The sequence below is a fragment of the Meriones unguiculatus genome, chromosome 1, assembly GCF_030254825.1.
Source record: "Meriones unguiculatus strain TT.TT164.6M chromosome 1, Bangor_MerUng_6.1, whole genome shotgun sequence".
Taxonomy (NCBI): Eukaryota; Metazoa; Chordata; class Mammalia; order Rodentia; family Muridae; genus Meriones; species Meriones unguiculatus.
The window spans coordinates 17,028,944-17,048,709 of NC_083349.1; the positions used below are offsets into that span (position 1 = coordinate 17,028,944).

At 48.1% G+C, this 19,766-nt stretch overlaps 1 protein-coding gene across 1 annotated transcript in view; it reads right to left on the bottom strand.

Moving 5' to 3' along the window:
• The window catches only part of Cfap46 (cilia and flagella associated protein 46), an 83,156-nt gene extending 64,377 nt beyond the window's left edge, over window positions 1-18,779 (bottom strand). Inside the window, exons 1-11 of the mRNA XM_060381878.1 lie at window positions 17,839-18,779; window positions 17,463-17,587; window positions 17,127-17,258; window positions 16,621-16,685; window positions 15,060-15,224; window positions 14,082-14,205; window positions 13,493-13,587; window positions 12,573-12,683; window positions 8,654-8,753; window positions 5,324-5,422; window positions 4,535-4,725 (exon numbers count right to left, since the gene is read on the bottom strand). Coding sequence (XP_060237861.1) covers window positions 4,535-4,725; window positions 5,324-5,422; window positions 8,654-8,753; window positions 12,573-12,683; window positions 13,493-13,587; window positions 14,082-14,205; window positions 15,060-15,224; window positions 16,621-16,685; window positions 17,127-17,258; window positions 17,463-17,587; window positions 17,839-17,887 — 1,256 coding nt within the window. The 5' untranslated portion in view covers window positions 17,888-18,779. The remainder of the gene's footprint in view (window positions 1-4,534; window positions 4,726-5,323; window positions 5,423-8,653; window positions 8,754-12,572; window positions 12,684-13,492; window positions 13,588-14,081; window positions 14,206-15,059; window positions 15,225-16,620; window positions 16,686-17,126; window positions 17,259-17,462; window positions 17,588-17,838) is intronic.
• Window positions 18,780-19,766: the final 987 nt, after the last annotated feature.

Sequence of the window (19,766 nt, forward strand, 5' to 3'; positions counted from 1 at the left end):
CAGAGAGAGCCCCTGGGATCAGGTGTTGAAGCTCTGCTACCCAAAGGAGCAGGAACCTGGTGCACCATAGTGCCTACTGTGGATGGATGAAGAGATGCCTATGTGAAACTTGCCAGGCGTGGACAGCCGGGATCATTCATAGAGAAGCCTACAGGGTGCAGCAATGACAGCCACAACCAGTGAATGTAGAACCACAGTCCATGACCTGAAAATAAGCCCAATAGCTGGCCTAAGGCTATAGTTGCTTCTGCTTCCAAATATGATAAAGTTGCCCTATCGTCCACAACATCTAATGAGAAGGCAGCTGCTTTTAGGGACAGATGCTGCATAGCATGAAATCCGGATCCCCTGGAAAGAAACTCATGAAGGAGGTAGCCATGAGCTCCTGAGAGGCAGAGCAGGTAGGCACAGTGTCCTGTGAGCTGAGCAGGTAGCAGGCAAAGCATGGGCTTACTGAGAGGCAGGGATCCCTGTACCTCTGCCCCCAGCAAAACACAAGGCTCAGCCTGTATAGAGCCTTGTCATGGGGCAGATTCTCTCTGGGATGGGTGTGGGAAACATTTGGACCTCCAGAGATGCACTAGATCTCTGCAGATTTGGAGCAGCCAATGTGATTTTAAGACCACCAGCTAACATTGAACTGGCCACTAAAACAAAAACACTTCTTTTTAAGATTGCAGCAATGATGGTTCATGCCTGTAATCATAGTATTTGGGAAGCAGAGGCAGGAGAATCATTGCAAGTCTGAGGCCAACCTGATTTATATAACAAGTTTAAAGTTCAGGGCTGCATTGTCCACAAGCTATGTAGGACCCTGTGGTAAACAAAGAAAAACACAAAGACTCCACAGGACACCACCTGCAATGCTTAATACAGAGTCATCAATTCTGCCAGGAGACAGAAAAATATAACACAGGGTCGGGACACAGGTAGGCTGGCTATTGGGTTTTGCAGATAAATCTTTTCATGTGGATATTACAAAATGCATGTTGTGAACCTGCTCACAAATATAGGGAAAACAGCGGTAACGAGTAAACACTAGGCTTAACAGCTGTGGTAAGTGAAAGGAAGACCATTCTAGCCAAGTATGATGGCAGAGTGGGCAGCCAGGAAGATCGTGAGTCTGGAAACAGAAATGGCCTGATTAGAAAAGCCAAACAGTCCCCAGGAGCTGCAAGAAGCCCTCCACATTCTACATGTGTATAGCTCACATCCCAGAAACAGGAATGTGTTCAAAGAAACAGTAGCTCATAACTCCCCCCAATTTGATGAAAGTGCCATTTAACATACTTGAATTATATTAAATTTTAAAAAGGCTCCTAAAAATAATATAATCAAAATGCTAAAAAATGAAAAAGATAAGCTTGAAACTAGGAGGGGGAAAAGGAGGCACACGGGGACCATACTTCAATGACTTTCCATTAGAGATCATGGAGACCAGAAGGAAAAACCCTTCCTTCTATCGGCCAGTTCGGCATCCAGCAGCAAGCAGCATGTTCTCTGAAACTGAGATAGCATGGGACCAGTTCAGATCAGCAGAGCTAAGGTGTCCACCCGCCATGTCCCGTTCTCCAGGATGGGTGCCCCAGCTAGAGAACTCTGCTCTCTGGAAGAAGGAGATGACCCTGGAATTTCTAAAAAGATGAGGTGAGCATGAGAGGCCATGGTTTTCCTCAAATGAAAAGACTGCCAGAAACAGGCACAGGTTAGCTGTGGGGTGGCACCATGGTGGCATAATTCTGGAATCTCCACAGGTGGGGAGAGGGGTGATGAGAACTGAGCATCTCATGCAGGTAAAGGGAACCCAGCACTGACCCTGGAGGAGCCCCTCTCCCACGAGATTCATAGGAGCAAGGAAGACAACAGAAGGCAGAGGGAATTCTTGAATATCCAACTAGCTCCTGGGGACAGAGCAGTGGCAGAATGAAGAGAGGAAGGGGGTGTTGGTGAGTACCCAGGCTGCTCATTTGGAAGCAAGGACTGATAGACATGCTGTGCAGCGGTGAGCGTGGGGAGCAGGCCTGTTGGCCCCTGCATCAAACAACAGAGACCGCCAGGGTAGGCCTGCACACAGCCTTAACGCTGAGTGTATCTGCCAGTTTGGAGGGAATGAGGCAGCGTCACAGCCTGATTGGGGTGTGCAGTGCCCCCCTTCCTGGTATCTTTCAAAAAACTGACAAGACCCAGGATGTCTTCATGAGCCTCGTGACCAGCTAAGCATGGAGACCCAGTGCTGTGGAGGATGGGCTCACTCATTTCAGTCCAGGCTTAGGGACTGCCTCAAGACTGAAGACCTTCCCAGGATATAAATGACTAGACAAGCATCCCCCTGGGGCCTGGATGATTTCACTGTTGATTATGGGAAACTGTATCAGCTCTGCTGGAAAGCGATTTTAGAAAGACACCCCATTTGCTTGAGTTCTTTATAAATTTTGGGTCGGATGTAGGGTTGGTAAAGATCTTTTCCTAGTCTGCAGGCTATCGTTTTGTTCTGTTGACGGTGTCCCTTGTTTTACAGAAGCTTTTCAGTTTCAAGAGGTTCTGTTTTTTAATTGTTGATCTTAGAGCCTGGGTTGTTGGTGTTCTGTTCAGGAAGTTGTCTCACACCAACAGACCAAATAATCCAATTTAAAAATGGGGTACAGAGCTAAACCAAGAATTTCCAACAGAATATCAGATGGTGGAGAAACACTTAAAGAAATGCTCAACGTCCTTAGTCATCAGAGAAATGCAAATCAAAACAACTCTGAGACTCCATCTTACACCCATCAGAATAACTAAGATCAAAAATTCATGTGACAACACATGCTGGAGAGGATGTGGAGAAAGAGGAACCCTCCTCCACTGCTGGTAGGAATGCAAACTTGTACAACTACTTTGGAAATGAATCTGATGCTTTCTCAAAAAATTGGAAATAGTGCTATCTCAAGATCCAGCTATACCACTCCTGGGCATATACCTGAAAGATGCGCTACCATTCAACAAGGGCATTTGCTCAACTATGCTCATAGCAGCTTTATTCGTAATAACCAGAATCTGGAAACAACCTAGATGTCCCTCAACCTAAATACAGAAATTGTGTACATTTACACAATGGAATACTACTTAGCTATTAAAAACAAGGAACTCATGAAATTTGCAGGCAAATGGATGGAACTAGAAAAGATCATCCTGAATGAGGTAACGCAGAACCAGAAAGACACTCATGTCATATCCTCACTTAAGTGGATATTAACCATATAATATAGGATAAATATACAAAAATCTACAGACTTAAGAAGCTAAACAACAAAGAGGACCCTAGGGAGGATGCTCAATTCTCATTTAGAAGGCAAACAGGATGGATACCTGAAGCAGTGGAAGAGAGGGAACAGGAAAGGAGCCTACTATAGGTGTCCTCTGAAAGACTCCACCCAGCAGTGGACCAAAGCAGATTTTGAAACTCATAGCCAAACTTTGGGCAGAGTGCAGGGAGTCTTATCAAAGGGGGGGGGGCAGACAGAAGGACACAGAGAGAACAGGAACTTCACAAAAGACCAACAAAGCAAAAAAATCTGGGCCCAGGGGCTCCTGCAGAGACAGATGTATCAACCAAGGAGCTAGACCGTCTGCTCAGATGTAGCCATAAGCACCTCTCTCTCCATGTAGGTTCCCTAGTAAGGGAAGCAGAGGCAGTCTCTGCCATGAACTTGGTTGCCTGCTCTTGATCACTTAACCCCTAGAGGTGACCTTGCCAGCCCACGGAGGAAGAGGACCCAGACAGTTCTGGTGAGTCTTGATAGGCTAGGGTCAGTAGTAGGGGAGGAGGACTCTCCCATTCAGTGAACTAGGGGAGGGAACTGGGGAAAAGGGGGAGGGAGAGTGGGACCAGGAGGTGATGAGGGAGGGGATATAATCAGGATATAAAGATTTGAATACATTGGAAAAAAATTAAAAATATAAAGACACCTCAAAACTCATCTTATAAAGTCAAACTGTGAAGAGTCATAAGATCTAAGAAGGTGGGTTGCCAAAATGGAGAGACAAATGTCAACAGCACAGGAAGGATGGTTACTCATGAAGGGCAATAAAGAACATCTTCTGTCTAATACAAGTACACACATGGAGGATGACAGAGCTGAAGTCAAAGGATCGCTAAAACTAAATGTTTGTGAGTATAGAGAATTACAAAGACCCTGCAGCATGGTGTGAGCAAAGAGAGGTGGACTTAGAAGAAGGGGTTTCTGGCTTCTGATGTTAGCCCATCCACCACATGTCCAAAATGGCCACCGAGGACACATTTCCTAGCCTCTGCCCAGATAACCCCATCACCATACACTGACAGGTGGGTAGAGCGAGGATGGTTTATGTCATGAGGATTCTTGATCTGGGTTGCTTGGGTGACTGGAAGGGATTATCCGAACAAGTGGGGTGTAACTGTGCACCCCGCAGGTCGGGGACACACCCTGGGCTCCATTTATAGTACTAAGAATCTCTATCCCGGTTCTCCCCCACGGCGAGTCCCCGAGGACAACACAGAGTAAGTGGTGCCCACCTGTCAATCTTTTCCAGAATCTCAGCAATGTTGGTCAGAGGCCTCCGGAGGTGGCTCCTCAGGTTGCGCTGCAGCAGGGGCAGGCAGGCGTTCCACTGTGTGGTGCACAGCACATGGATGGTCTTGGGGTCACCCAGGCGGATGGCCTGCTGCAGTGTGGTGTCCAGTCTCTTTATAATGCCCAGCTGTTCCTGCAGGGGGGCATGTTGAATGGCTGGCTGAGGGCGTGAGGCTCGAACGGGAAGCTAGTCCTGGTCACCACCTGGACGAGCCAGTGCTGGGGATAGCAGTCAGAGTAGGTGGCAGATTATGGGGTCAGAGGTAAGCCATCTCCCGATCATCAGACCAGGGCCCTGATCTGAGAACGCCACTATCCTGTAGCGGGGTCTTTACAAGACATCAGCCAAAGGCTTAGACATGGCTGTGTCTCACTGTGTTTTTTGGCACAAGTGCCGTCAGACAGAGTCCATTTATTTCTTATTGGAGTCTACTTACTATAGCTTGCGTCTTGCATTCACTACCTGAGAATCACCTCTGGTTGCTGTTGTGGGTTCTTTCCAGCAAAAGAAGGCTCAAGGATGGAATTTCAGAACCTGTGTAATATACTCAACTGTGCACTGAGCCTTCCTCAAGCCCCACACCTCTCCTGTTCTCAGCTGTGTGCCCCATGGCCTCCGGCTTCCTGCACCCAGGGGCCTCACTGTCATGCTGCTCCAGGGCCCTCAAAGCTGCTCTGACCCCAGGGATCGGTGAGTCCAAGGCAACTCTTACTTGGGCTTAAGGCATTACCTCAACGGCTTCTCGAAGGTACATATTAAGTTTACTTTCCAGTCGCAAAGCTTCTAATTCACACTCCAGACCTTCAATTTCTAGCAGCACGCCAGGATCCTGGGGATGTGGATGGAGTTTTGAACACAAAGACATTAATGACAGCTACCATGCACATTTGTCAGCCTTAAAGACCCTTAAAATGCCTTGAATTCCCAGCAGAAGCAGAAACCAGAAAATGGACAATGCAAAGTAAGAGAAAAATGTAACAAGTCTCAAAAGATACAAAGGGAGAAGGACTTCTTGAAACCTTTTAAAGGGGGGTGGAGCTCACTGATTTCAAAGAACCCTGACTTTTTCTTTCCTACTTTTTTTTTTTTTTTTAATTTTCTCTCTTTTGAATGCAGGGTCTCACACTGTAGCTAAAGCTTCCCTGGAATTCGCTTTTTAGCCCAGGAAGACCTTGAACTCACATCAGTCCTGCCTCAGTTTCCTAAGTGTTAGGATTACAGAAATAGGACACCACACTTGGCCTAAATTAAAAAAAAATATATAGTGTGCGTGCGTGTGTATGAGCATGGAAATCAGAGGGCAGCTTGCAAGAGCTGATTCTCTCCCTTTATAGTATAGGCTCAAACTCAGATCATCAGCTTTGGTGGCAAGCGTTTTTGCACATTGAGCCATCTCACTAGCCTCTCTGGCTTATATTTTCCCATTTTTTTTTACTCAGAAATTCACACATGCATATAATGTGTATTAATCAGACTTATCCCCATTCCTTCCCCTCTAACTCCTCTCCTGTCTCAAATTTCATGTGTTGACTTTTTTTTAATTCTCTCATATATTACATCCCAACTGCAGTTTTTCCTCCTTCCTTTCCTCCAAGTCCCTCCCCCTTCCCATTTTCCTTAAGAAAAGAGCAGGCCTCCCAGGGATGTCTACCAAACATGGCTGGCTTATCAAGCTGCAATAAGACTAGGCACCTCCCCTCACACTGGAAGAGACAATTTAGCAGGGGGAAAAGAGTCCCAAGAGCAGTCCAAAGAATCAGGGGCTGCCCCTGCTCCCACTGCTAGGAGTTCCACAAGAAGACAAAACCATAAAATATACACAGAGGGCCTAGGTCAGACCCCTGCAGGTTCCCTGATTGTTGGTTCAGTCTCTATGGGCCCTTATGAGCCCAGGTTAGTTGATTCTGTGGGTTTTCTTGTGATGTTCTTGACCTCTCTGGTTTCTATATCCTTTCTCCCCTCTTCCACAGGATTCCCCAAGCTCTGCCTAATGTTTGTCTGTGGGTCTCTGCATTTGCTCCCATCAGTTGCTGGATGAAGCCTCTCTCATGATGATTATGCTAGGCTTTGATCTATGAGTACAGCAGAGTAGCATTAGGAATCATTTCACTGACTATTTTTTTTCCTAGTCGTGTTTGGTTTTCTCCTAGGTCTTTGGGTTATCCACCCTCTGGTTCCTGGCCCTCCAGGCAGTGTCAAGGGCTCACTCTCACGGCGTGGGTCTCAAGCTGGACCAGTCGGTTGGCTACTCCCACAATTTCTGTACCACCTTTATCCCAGCACATCTTGCAGGCAGGACAGATTGTAGGTCAAAGGTTTTGTGGCTGGGTTGGTGTCCCAGTCCCTTCACTGGAAGGCTTGCCTGGTCACAGGATATAGACAGTTCAGGATCCCTATCCCCTATTACTAGGAGTCTTAGATTCCTGGGGATGTCCATTTCACTAGGTTTCCACATTGCCGCAGAGATGACCCCCAGTTCCGGTTCTTTCCCAGTCCTCTCTTCCTCCACCCTGCCCCAGGCTGATCCTTCCTGTTCCCACCTGCCCCCAGTTCACCCGACATGTCTATTCTATTTCCCCTTCCCACTTGAGCCCTGCTTGTTACTTAGCCTCTCTGGGTCTGTGGATTGTAGCACGGTTACCTTTTACTTTACAGCCAATATCCAGTAATAAGTGAGTATATACCATGTTTGTCTTTCAGGGTCTGTGTTTAGTTCTATCCATTTGCCTGCAAATTTCATGTTATTGTTATTATTTTTAAAGCTAAGTAATACTCCGTTGTGTATAGCACCACATCGTCTTTATCCATTCTTTGGTTGAGGGACATGTAAGTTGTTTCCAGTTTCTGGCTATTACAAATAAAGCTGATATGACCATAGTCGAGCAAGTGTCATTGTGGCAGGATGAAGCATCCTTTGGGTATATGCCTAGAAGTAATCTAGCTGGGTCTGGGGTAGATAGAAGCCAAATTTTCTTTAAAAAGACAAAACAAAACAAAACAAGAAACACCATATTGATTTCCAAAGTGTCTGTGTAAGTTTGCGCTGCCACCAGCAATGGAAGAGTGTTCCCCTTGTTCCACATCGTGGCCAGCATGAGCTGTCACTTGTGGTTATGATGAAGCCTCAACTGCTTCCCCTCATCCCTTTGGCCTGTTCTGTCCAAGCATCATCTGATGGTCAAGGTCCAGATGGAGTTTTATTTCCACTTAAGACATTCCTATAACACCATTTTACCTGCACCCCGATTTCCTATTGTCTATGTGAGTTGCTCCTGCTTGTCTGCTCTAGCCCTGTCGCTTATGTAGAAACAGACACTACAGGCCATATAGGATCACCCACCTAGGAAACTAAGACTGAGCAGAAAGCAAGTGCTCAATGCGACAGCAGGAAGTGGCAGTCAAGACAAGGACCAGGTCATCCAGCACACTGCCATCCAACCTCATTTTCGAATGCAGCAGTGCTAGCGGGTGGGGTGAGGTGGGGGTCACCATGACACTCTCCACTCTGGAAACACCTTGTGTGGCTTCAGGAGGTAAGAGGGGAACCATCTTGAAGCTTGCTCCTATCACTGCATGTGCTCCTAAACATCCCCTGGATGTCAACATTGTCATAAGCATTAAAAAAAAAAAAAAAAAAAAATTACAGTGAAAGTTCCTTGGCAATCCATGTCACTGAAGAATCCCTAATTGCCAAAAGGATTGGTTTAGGCACAGAATTTCTATGGCAGTTCTTTGTGAAATAAGACAAATTGAGTACGATTTAAGTGTGCAGGGTCAGGGGAGCATGGGTTATATTGCTTCTACTGTGAGGATTACACACCCCTTCCCTGAACTGGAGGAACAGTGGTGGCAACACAGGCCAGGTCCAGTGACAATGGTGAAAGGAAAGACATGGATACAGATCAGCAGAAACTGCCAACACACTTTTGCAGGAGGCGTAGGCTGAGGACGGAAGGTCTTTCACACCGACACTCTTTTTTTTTTTTCCTGCTCCCGGAGCCATAGTCCTGTGAGCCATCCTCCCGTAGCCCCCACCCAGAGCTAACCTGAAGTCACTTACTTTGATTTCCATTTTCTTCAGGTCTGAGAAGCAGTCATGGGCCACTGGCTCATTTTTCAACGTCAGAGACAGGCGGGCCAATTCAAAAAGCAAAAGCACCCTGGGAGGAAAGGAGCAAAGGGGCCCTGGCTCAGCATGGGGCGGGACCTGACATGTTTGGTGGAGGCAACGCCAGTCTCGCTCCGTGGTGACAGTAGTGTGACAGTGACAGTCGCTAAGAGTAAACTAAGACACACCAAGCCACACACCTGCTGCGATGACCCTGCTCGCTAGCTGTTGTAGGACCCTGAGCTCTCTACAATGCTGCATCTGTCCCTACTGGACACACTGTCCCCGTTCAGGTCTCCAGGCCACTGGCCCAGATGCCACAAGACCATGGCAACACCGTGTCATCGCAAACTTTCTGCACAGTTTGCCCAGTGAGGCTCAATGAACACAGTTTAGAAAAAGACCCAGTGCTGGGCACGGTGGTGCATGCCTGTGATCTCAGGGAGGCAGAGGCAGGCGGATCTCTGAGAGTTCGAGCCAAGGCTGCACAGAGAAACCCTGTCTCGAAAAAAAAAAAAAAAAAAGAGAGAAGAAAACAAAACAAAATAAAAGGCTATGTGGGCAGCACAAGTCCTCCTCCCTGTGACAGGCATGAGATGTCCTCAGTACTTTCACCATCACCAATCTGAGTCTCAGTGGATGATGCTAAATGTGTGTCCAAGTGCATGGACCTTAGATAGATGAACAACTTTGAAAAAGAACAAATTGATTGAGGGAACCATCCATTTTAAAGACTTCTGCTAGGCTATGGTTCTTCAACAGATTGGCCAGAGCGCTTCCTGGCCTTAATCTTGTCTTTTCTGCAACTCATCATCCTCTCATCCTTCTGCATCTCTGTTTTTCCCCCACTGGACTCTAGAAACACCCTATAAAGTGACCACTAAGGGTCTCCAGATACTGGCCGCCATTCTGGGGGAGAGGTTCAGTCAGTATCGCTCTGCCATTGTAATAAGGGGAGAGGCAGCTTTAGGAAGAGAGGCTGTTTTCTGCTGCCCACCCTTCCATCCTCAGGCTCTGCATACCTGAGGTATGGCCTCAGGACCTCTGCCTCCCTGCTTCCCCTGAGTTCCAGGCCTGCCAGTCAAAAGGAAAAAACCTCAGGAAATAGTAAATAACTGGTCCCTGGACCATTTTGGTTTTAAACAAATGTTATGTTTTTTACTCTCCTAGTCAGAACTGCAGACACAAAAGCCCAAACAAAGATATTGCAGCAGGATCCTGTAGTGTCAAGAAGCTCCAAGGCTCTCTGGGTTGGGGGGGAAAGATCCTATATCCACTGGGAGGAAGCTCAGGCTGCTTATGCTGTGTCTTGGACAAGTTGGGAGCTGTACAGCTGCTTCTGAGCAGTAGAGTGGACTGTCTAAAGAGCTAAAATAGTTTTGGGGTCCTTCTATATGCAATGGGATATGGGGGGCTCCCCGTGTGCTTTCACTAGAAGTTCACACAGAAAAGGAGTCTTGGAGATTAACTCATCGTCAGCTCACCTTAGGGAATACTGTCTGAGGTATAAAGATAGAGGACACATCAGCCAGGATGCTGAGGCTCTTCCTCTGAGCATCCACACATCCACTCCCAGGCCCCACAAAGTAGCCGAGTTCACACATGTACACATCTGGCCCAGGACTGGTGGGAATGAATGCTGGCTTACATTATTTTTGTGTTAAGTACAGCACTCCTGGATATCAACTCTTAGAAAGGCTTAACTGGTCAGCTGGATACATTCGTAAATGTAACAAAGCTGAAGGACTCGGATCTCAATACATGAAAGCTCTTATGGTCAGCTGCACAATGTGCATACACACCCTATTTTTAAAGTCAGGTAAACGTGGAGGCAACAAAGGAAATAGTGCACATACATGTATGAGTAAATGCCTGGCTTCGTCATGGTCAAGCAATGAAACTCCTACCTTATAGGCTCAGAGAAGTCACTAAGAGGGCAGAAAGCAAAGTCCCTGTGTGCATGCCCCATGCAGCACCCCAGAACCCTATTTCTAGGAATCTCACCTCAGAGCAATGAGCATGTCTTCATAAAGGGGTCATACCATCCCCAAACCTCTGGGAGAATACCCTGCCATGGACAGGACTGCTAGGATCTGACTTCAGTTAAAGTAACTTGAAGAATCTAAAGACAGACGTGGCCTCCCTTCCAGAAACAAGCATTCATACACGCTCAAATGTACATGGGCGCTCACTCCTCTTCGCACTTATTAACCTGGAAGAAGATCTGGAAATCAGTGTGGAGAGCCCAGTACACAGAAGGACTGGATCCCTCTCCTCAGGCTCTTCCTCAGGCTTTAGGGTCCTTTGGACACCAAGTGTGGCCCCTCGCGCAGTCCATTCCCTGAGGAGTATATGCCAAGCACGGCGCAGCCACGCTGTAAGGGGAATCTACCCCAGCCCTGAGCCACCCATAGCCCTGCCTATAGACAGCTGGTTCTCTCCCTGGCTGTGCCCAATAAGGCAAGACTGTCCTATGAAGATAGCCTATGGTCCAGAGGGCACAAGGAACTAACTGTGCCGGAAGCCTCGTGAGCGAGGACACTCTCTCCCAGCTTAACTGCCATAGAGACCCGAGGGAGGTGGCTAGCATCTTGCCGGTAGATGAATGGGAGTCCTACCTGCAGGCATGACTGGATAGATACAACTGTACTGCTACACAGCCACAGGCAACTAACACACGCTCTTGATTAGTTTCTCTGGGTTCCCACTGCCAAGTGCTACAGACTGATTAGCATAAAACAACAGACATGACTGCCTCACAGTTCTTATACTTGGACCTCAAATCGAGGTGTTTCTCCTCGAGCTACATTCCGTTTGAAGATGGCGGAGGGGGCCCTCCTTGCTTCTCTAGGTTGAGGCCAGCGATGGTTGGCACCTTCTGTTTCCATTGCTGCGTGGCCTTCACCAGGTGTGTTTCTGAGCTTGCCACCTTTCTTCGGGTGATACCTCTGAACCTATAACTACGAAGGCTCTACTTCCAATTCCCGTTTGCAGAATGGTGTCCTCTTCAGACACCACTTCCATCAGTGGCACACCCCCCTGTACACAAAATTCTACACACGACAGCCCAAGACAATGGCCAGATGGTCATTGAGGACAGCGGCGCTTTCTGCCTAACTGGGGTAATGATGGCTATCACGTCAAGAGACCCTGTGGCAAAAACAATGATCACAGTCAGGTTTCATGCACTAGAAGTGAACAGAAGTTAGTGAGAAAAATTACTGAGCATTCAGAAGGTAAGTTCTCAGAGGAGGTAGTTCAAAAGCCCCAAACACAGGTGAACGTTGAACCTCACTGGTGATCACAGCCTCAGCAGTCAGAACCAACACAGGGAGGCAATTATAATCTCATTGTCGCAGACAAACGCAAAGCACTCACAAAGGTGTGATGGACAGCCACTGAGGCGAGAAATGAACTCCTGCCACATTTGTGAGAGAACGTTCTGGAGCCTCACCTCTGTTTCTGCATGACCTGCTCTTCATTCGGGAGCCAGCCCAGAACTCCTCTCCAACTCCGCCAGTACTCAGAGATGTCGGAAATCTCAGAATTAACATGACCTCCTGGGAAGAACTCACATCGGCGCATTATTCTGTGTGGCTACTAGGAAGGGTGTGAGGCACTGTGGCAAACTGAAAACGATTGTGCCTAGAAGTTAAATTTGATTTTCAAGGTAGGCTAATGAAGGTCCACATCCCATGTGCAGTACATAGATGGTATAAACGTCAGGACAAAATCACCAGGGAGGTCGCACTGAACCCTCTCCTAGTGTTGGGCTGGTACTTGTTTTCGTGTCTTTTCACATTGCCTAATGCTTTCTAAATGTTGCATAGTGACGATCTGTGTGTACAAATTAAAGGATGCTCAGACTTACTTTTCCTCCTTGACGGAAGGGATGCGGTTGTGATTGTAATGTTGTAAATGTTTATAGGCTTTCCTCAGAATATCGTTGAGGTCACTCGGCAACTTATTTTTATCCAGTTTCCTAGAGTTGATTTAAACACTGAGTTACCAAATCATACAGTCATATTTTGTTAAAAAATTGTTCTCGAGGAAACTTTTAAACCAACAAACCCTTGCTTTTTGCACAATGGAGTTCTTAAAAAGATCCCTTCCTTCTACTCTTTTCATGCCTCATTTTCCCAGCAAATGCTCATTCCTCCTTATACTTTCTCCTCACAGGTAATACTCCTTCTCTTATATCACTGCAGGGAAGCTTCAGGAAAGTGTGCTCAGGGCATGTCTGCTGAGCCAGCACTGTTCCTAGGATCCCCTGCCCTGAGACAGTTTGGCCCTTATCCGTACAGCACTATGTGCCCTGAGACCAGAAGTCTCTTGGTATCTCTGCGTTATTGCCAGGAGGAAAAAACAAAACAAAGCAAAACAGAGCAAAAAAAAAATAATAATAATAATAATAAGCAGTGCCCCTCAGCCTCAAACATACTTCGGTCTCCTCACTCTCTTCAGGACCAAGCACACTGTAAACACCCCATTCTCATTGGCCTTGGATACGCTATGGTCTAACTCGAGCCTCGTCAGGCAGGACTTTTTTCACTTGCTGGGACTCTTGGCTATTCTCTTGGTGGCTTACTTGTGCCCTTGCTTCTCAGTAGTGGGGGGTGGCCAGTGAGGGTTACTTTAGACCCTCCCCAAAAAAACCTTAGTACCACCTCCTCTAGGGAAGCCCCTGCAGCCATCAGCACTAGAACCCTTCTCACTGGCAAAGGGCATCCCAGGGGAGGGGCCAGTGGCTTGATCCCAATCCAAGCATCTCAGCCTTCCCAAACCACTTACGCTTTCAGTGCGTTAATGTGGTAAGTGATGGAGAGGCTGGTGGAGTGCTTCTTTTCCTCCTTCAAGTGATGATCACTCATTAGCTCAAAGCGAACCTGCCAGGAAATGCAGCTGAACTCTACTTTGCATTCAAACGAGGACTTAAGAGATTCATTCAGATCTTGTGTCTAGATACCAGTCTATTCTTCCTGTAAAACTAATGCTTGTAATTAAGACAAATTCTCACAATGATGTTATATAATATACATATTTATATAACTTAAGCTGATTCTTACACAGCAAAATTGACAGGTTGTAGACATTTGGGATACAGCACTACAATAATCACTAGTAGTTCTACAAATTGTCTGTTAATATTTTAAAAGTTGATGCTGTTACAAAAGACATATTTAAGCAATGCTAATGATGGAACTTTGCTTTTTCACATAGGATGAATTGCCCTTTCTTTTCATTACTTTTGTTGCGTTCACATATGTGTATGTTTCTATATTCCTCATTAAGTGGGCTTGTTGTGGTTTTATGCATAGTTTTTGAGCAAAGACTGTTAACAATACCAGTTTTTGCCTCTCCTTTTAAAGTGTCCGTTTACCATGATTGCGAACATTTGCTGGTATTTGTGTGGCACGTGGGTTTTGATGAACGGTGCTGCTGTCAGGCAAAACTTGGCAGCATCTGAAAATCTTCTGGCTTGCAGGTAACATTCAAGAAGTTCCCTGTCCAAGAAAACAGCAGGCATTAGCTTTTTTAGAGCTGTCTCCTGTTGCAAATTTCTAGTAACTGGATTCTCAGGCTTTTGCAGACTCTGCATTTCACAAACTTTCCAAAGCTTCCCAGGAAAGCCTGAGACATTCCCCAGGATCTGTGGCTCAATGCAAAGCCAGCAGGAGGGAAAGAAACACCGCTGACAGCACAGAAACTATTGGATCTTTAATTATCAAGAACATTTCCAGATGATGCTTTGAAGGAACATCTCATTTACATCAACTTTCTCTTAGACGTTTCCCAAATGGCCACAAACAGGTACCCCAAACCTGCAGGTACCCCAAGCTTGCACACTGTGGTCTGGACCTAAGCTGCCATCTTTGGTGCTGAAATCCACGCTGTCAAAATCCACCTAGTTTCTTGAGTGCAGCAAGATCCTCAGAAAACCTGTGAAAGACTCCCTCTCGGTCTAGCTGTCACAGGGACCAGGCATTTGCCTGTGGCTTTAGAGCAGTAACCTCAGAGTTCCTGTGCACAGGCACCTGGGAACCCAGATGTGATGCTCATATGGGCATAGCTAATCACCAAAGTGCCTACCAAAACCAAACAATAGCAAAATCCCACTGCACTAAGGTTTTAAAAGCTTGGGCCAGGACTGAGGACTAGTGACTATGTCCTTGTTTGTTTGTTTTGCTTTGAGTCCTGATGTGTCTCTAAGACCTGTTGCAGTCTCCATGGATTTCTAGAAAGAATCTTTTGAGAAGTAAGAAACCCAGCTCCTACCTTCAGAGAGAAAGAGAAGTCTACATGGTTTGAAATCATAAGGGACTTGTCCAGGGCTGTTAGGACGACCACCCCCACTCACATCATTAGCTCAGCCCGCCACTCTTTGTCATCCTCTTCTGTCTGATTTAACACGCTGATGATTTGGGAGAGGCTGGGGATCACGAGGTGGTGGAATCCAGGCCTGAGGAATGGCCGCACCATTCGCCAGTAAAGAACAGAAGCATTATACACCAAGAAGTAATACCTGGGCAGGGAGCAGAAGTCAGAATGTTAGAGGCAGGGGCCTGGGGAATCCTCATTCCTGGATCCATCCAGGAAGGAAGTGAAGGTGCGCCCCAACACCATCAGATGCAGGCTCCTCAATTGAAATGCTTCTTTCCAGTCTACATCATCGCCAGGATGCGGAGCCACCCCCAACAGCCATCTTCTACGTGAGCAGTGGCTGTCTTACTCGCAGTGGTACCTGTCTGGACTAGGTTCAGCCATTCTACAAGCTGACCACACTCCATGAAAACATAGTCATAAGCAAGGAAGAAAAGAACCTGGAAGGCTTACTGGAAGAGGCGGTATCCTACTGTGACCTGGAAGAAGTCCAAGAATCAGGCAGGAGCTGAGTGGACCAAAGATGGTCAGACAGATGAGTGTGTTGCAGGTGGAAGTGAGGGGCTGTAGGGCCAACTCCATGTCTGACCATAAACTTTTGAAGAGGGTGCTGAAGGTGTAAGGAAGAGGTACCTTCCAGGCATCTCCCTCTGAGTGGCAGGGCAGCAACTGAGGGAGACACCCAGGGGACTTTCTTACTGTAAAGCCACTTTCTGGAGCCGGCAGGCCTGACAGTCTATCCTGCTGGTCATTGGACAGGACATTGCTACTCATTATCCAGGAAGAAGAAAGGGAAACCAAGTATCCAACAGCCAGACCAGGCCATCCCAGTCACCTGCTTGGCCCACCTTTAATTGTCTCCAAGACCCTTGCAGTGGAGGATGGCCAGGAACTGGAAGGCTCTGGAAACATGCACTGTGCTAAGGTCTCTGACCTCCTGACCCCTGGAAGGAAGGCCTAGGGGGCTGGACCCTGGACCCTTGTGTAACCTGAAAAGGCCATCAACAGATGAGCAGTGGATATGGGTAGGATGAATGGGTCCCACTGCATGTGTGCTAATGCCAGCTTAACTGTTTCAATAACTGAATTTGGGTGGGGAAAAATGACAGCCACCAACTAGAAAGCTGTGCTAGACTTTCACCAAGGTACAGCTGCAGACAGGAAGTCTTGGTGCAGGGGCAGAGGACCACAGTCTAAACAGAGGAACCCAAAGTGAGCGTTTCTCCCTTCAGATAGACCCCAAAAGCCAGGGACGAAGGGTTCCAGGGGACAGGTTGGGAAGGAAGCCATAGAGAAAACAGCCATCTCCAAATCTTAACAACCCCTGAGCACCATGGAGGATGCGCTTCTGGGGAATCTGCATGAACATGGCTGATTTTTTCCCAGATAATAAGACAAACCTGTGTCATAACTCCACTAAAACACAAAGCAGAAAGGAGAGGGGATGGGTGACAGTGTAAACGAAAGGCATCAGTTGGTGCTTCGGGTACCCGAGTCTTAATGCAATCCAGTAGGAGCAGACAGTTCAGCATGCCTACCTCGGTTCTCCTTTTGCAAAGTTTATAGCCTTCATGTACTGAGTCACACAGTTTTCAAATTCCTCCTAAAACAGCACAGAGAATGTGCAGGTAAGCCAATTTTGCCACCTGAGCACCCACCACCACTCATGATTTCTGCCAGTGCAAACTGGCAGGCGCCCCAGCCTGTGCATAGTCGGGGTACAGCAGAAACTCCTGAGGAACCACAGCTGGCTGTGCCCATGGGTTCCAGACTCTCCCAGCCTCCCCCTCCCGCCCAGGTCAGAGAGGGCTGTGAGAGAGAGAGAAGGCAGAAAGGCGCCGACACTGCTGCAGAAATGGAAGGTCAAACACACTCATTTCCGTACCTGACACGTACTGAGTGGAGAGAAAGGTACAAACAGTAACTAAATGTTTTTTTGCGTCACTGTCTGGCTCCTCAGTTCCATTTTGCTTAAAAGCTACTCCGAGGCCCGCTTGACCTTGACCCGGCCCTGGAGGTGGGGTGAGAAGGGGGGTGTCCTCACCAGGTGTTCCTCTGACTGTGGGGCGCAAAGCTGGGCCCTGCACAGGTGTGCTCGGCCCAGAAACTGAGTGACTGGCCCCTTCACTTTGAAGTACATCTGGAGACAGTCATCACTCATCTCGAGCTCTCCCATCTGTAGATTAAAACCAGGAAAAGTAGGGAAGACACCCAGGATGAAGGAGCTTGCTTCAGGTCACTGATGAAGCCGGCTTGATCATTTCCATACCCACAACACTCCTCAGTGGTCCACCAGCCCTCCTCTGCCATTTACACCCAAAGATGTGAAGGTGGGGACAGTTTCATTGTGGGCCAGTGACAGCCAGGCCTGGGACTCCACCTTGAGTGCCTGCTCTGCACACAGCACGAACAGGTCCGGGCTGAAGCTCTCTGTGGGGTCGAACTCCGACTTTCCCAGGTTAGCTGACTTGATCAGTTCATAAGCTCGCCGCAGGGCAGCGGTATCTATCCGGCAGAGGAGAAGCAGAAGGGCCCAGCGTGGTTGTGTCAGAGAGACACAGTCCTGGGGAGAGGCTTCCTCTGGCACGGGAACCCCGGTCTGAATTCCTGGCTAGGCTGTCTACAGTCCTCCCCACCCACCCAACAATTAAGCCAGAGTCAACAACTGTAACCACCGTACCACATCACCGGAGGCCTTCTGTGCCACTCTCCTAAGGTCAAGGGGTTCCCATCAGCAGAGCTAGGGTGAGACCCACCTTGTTGGTGCTGGGCACGGGCCAGTTCCTGTGTAATGACCAGGTCCATGGCGCCTAAGGCCTACACTGCCAGACAACTGCTCTGCTGCTGGACCAGTAGCGGTTGCCTAGAGACGACCCAGCCCAAGGACGCGGGAGCTCGGGGCGGAGCGACACTTGAGGGGTCCGTGACGCCAGGAGAAGGGAGGAAAAGGGGGCGGGGAAGTAGAAAAAGGGGGCGGGGCGGGACTGGCGGACACCTAGTGATGCCAGGTGAAGAACTCCCGAGTGTTGAATTGGCATCCACATCGTACTTTCCTCACTTTCCTTGCCAGGTTGCGCTCACCTCCTATCCATCCACCCCTCCTTCAGTGGCCTGCTCCGATGCGTCAGAGAATTAGACAAGAGAGTTCCATAAAACCTCCTTCCTCCGGGTGAACGCGAGCTGGACGCATACCCGCAAAGATCTAACAGAGGATGTTTAGAGGAGCAGAAGGAGGGTTGCTGGGTATCAGCTGGACGAGGAAGTTACCAGCCTGGAAAAGAGTCCTCCTCTCTATCTTCAGGTGCCACCTGTGGCAGGTCTACGAGTGACATTATCTAAGGGATCTGAGGCGTGAAGACCAGGCAGGCCCGCCTGTAATTGCTGTCGGGGCAGTCCTGGGGTCAGGGGAGCTGGAGAGACGCCTTGCATGCTCCAGGGCCCTTGGGAGAGGACTACTCTCGAAGAGGACTCCCATAAAGACACAGCAGTCTTGGAGGTCCAAGGCGGGGCAAATCTCCGGGCTGCAGGCGGGGCTGCGCTTCAGCAGCTGGGAAGCGATGCTGGTGGGCACCCCTAGAGCAGCAGGTGAACGGGCGCATAGGCAAAGACAAGGCTGGCTCTAGAAACCTAAGTGAGCGTTTAGAACGGAGTACAAAACGACAAATTTACGCAAGGGCTAAAAGAGCCACCGGAGGAAGAAGCCGCATCCCCAAGGCCACGCCCTCGGTGACCTACTTCCTCTGGCCCGGAGCCACCTCCTAAAGAACACAGAACCGCTCAAAATCGCGCCACCTGCTGGGGCGATGAGTCAGCACACGAGCTCTTGAGACCTGAGCGGGTACAAACAGAAAAACCTCAAAGGGAAAAACAGATAAAATTTTCCTCAGAACTAAAGCCTTCTGATCTTTAAAAGAGGCTTTTAAGGAAATGAAAAGGTAGACTGAAGGTTAGGAGAAAACGTTCACAATAAAATCTCTGATACAAAACCTGTGTCCAGATTATATAAGAATGCAACAGTAAATCACAGTCAAGTTTAGAAGATGCCCAAGACTTGGAGAGACACTTGACTACCCAGTAAGTACAGAATGAGTGCTGACGTTGTCCATAATCAGAGAAACAACAGGAAGAAATGCCTCCCACATTCAAGCCCATTAGTGCAGCTAAAAATCAAGGAGCCTGATGATAGCGAAGCCTGGTGAGGACAAACAGCTGCATAGGACACACAGCTGGTGGGGATGTAAAATGACAATCACCAGGAAACTGGAGGCTCTAAGTAAACTGAGGCATGTACTCGCCTCATGAGCAAGAAATTCTCCTCCTAGGTGCTTGCCCCAATAGCTGCCCTTTGAAGTCCTGTAGAGAGTGTTCATGGCTGCTTTGTTCATGAGAGCCCAAGGCTAGAAATGACCCAGATAACCAACAAAGACCTCAGTAAAGATGGTCAGTCACACAATGGGCTGTTGCTCAACAATAAAGAACGGACCTCAGCAGACAACAACCCATAACGAATTCTGGCAATGAACAGTAAGCCCTGGCAGCTGGGGCCTCTCTCCTCTCTTTCTGTGTGTGTGTGTGTGTGTGTGTGTGTGTGTGTGTGTGTGTGTGTGTGTTGGTGAGTCATGAAGGTTTCTTACTGAAAGGCCAGGGGGTTACATTCAGACCCTACTGTCAGCTAGGAATTGAT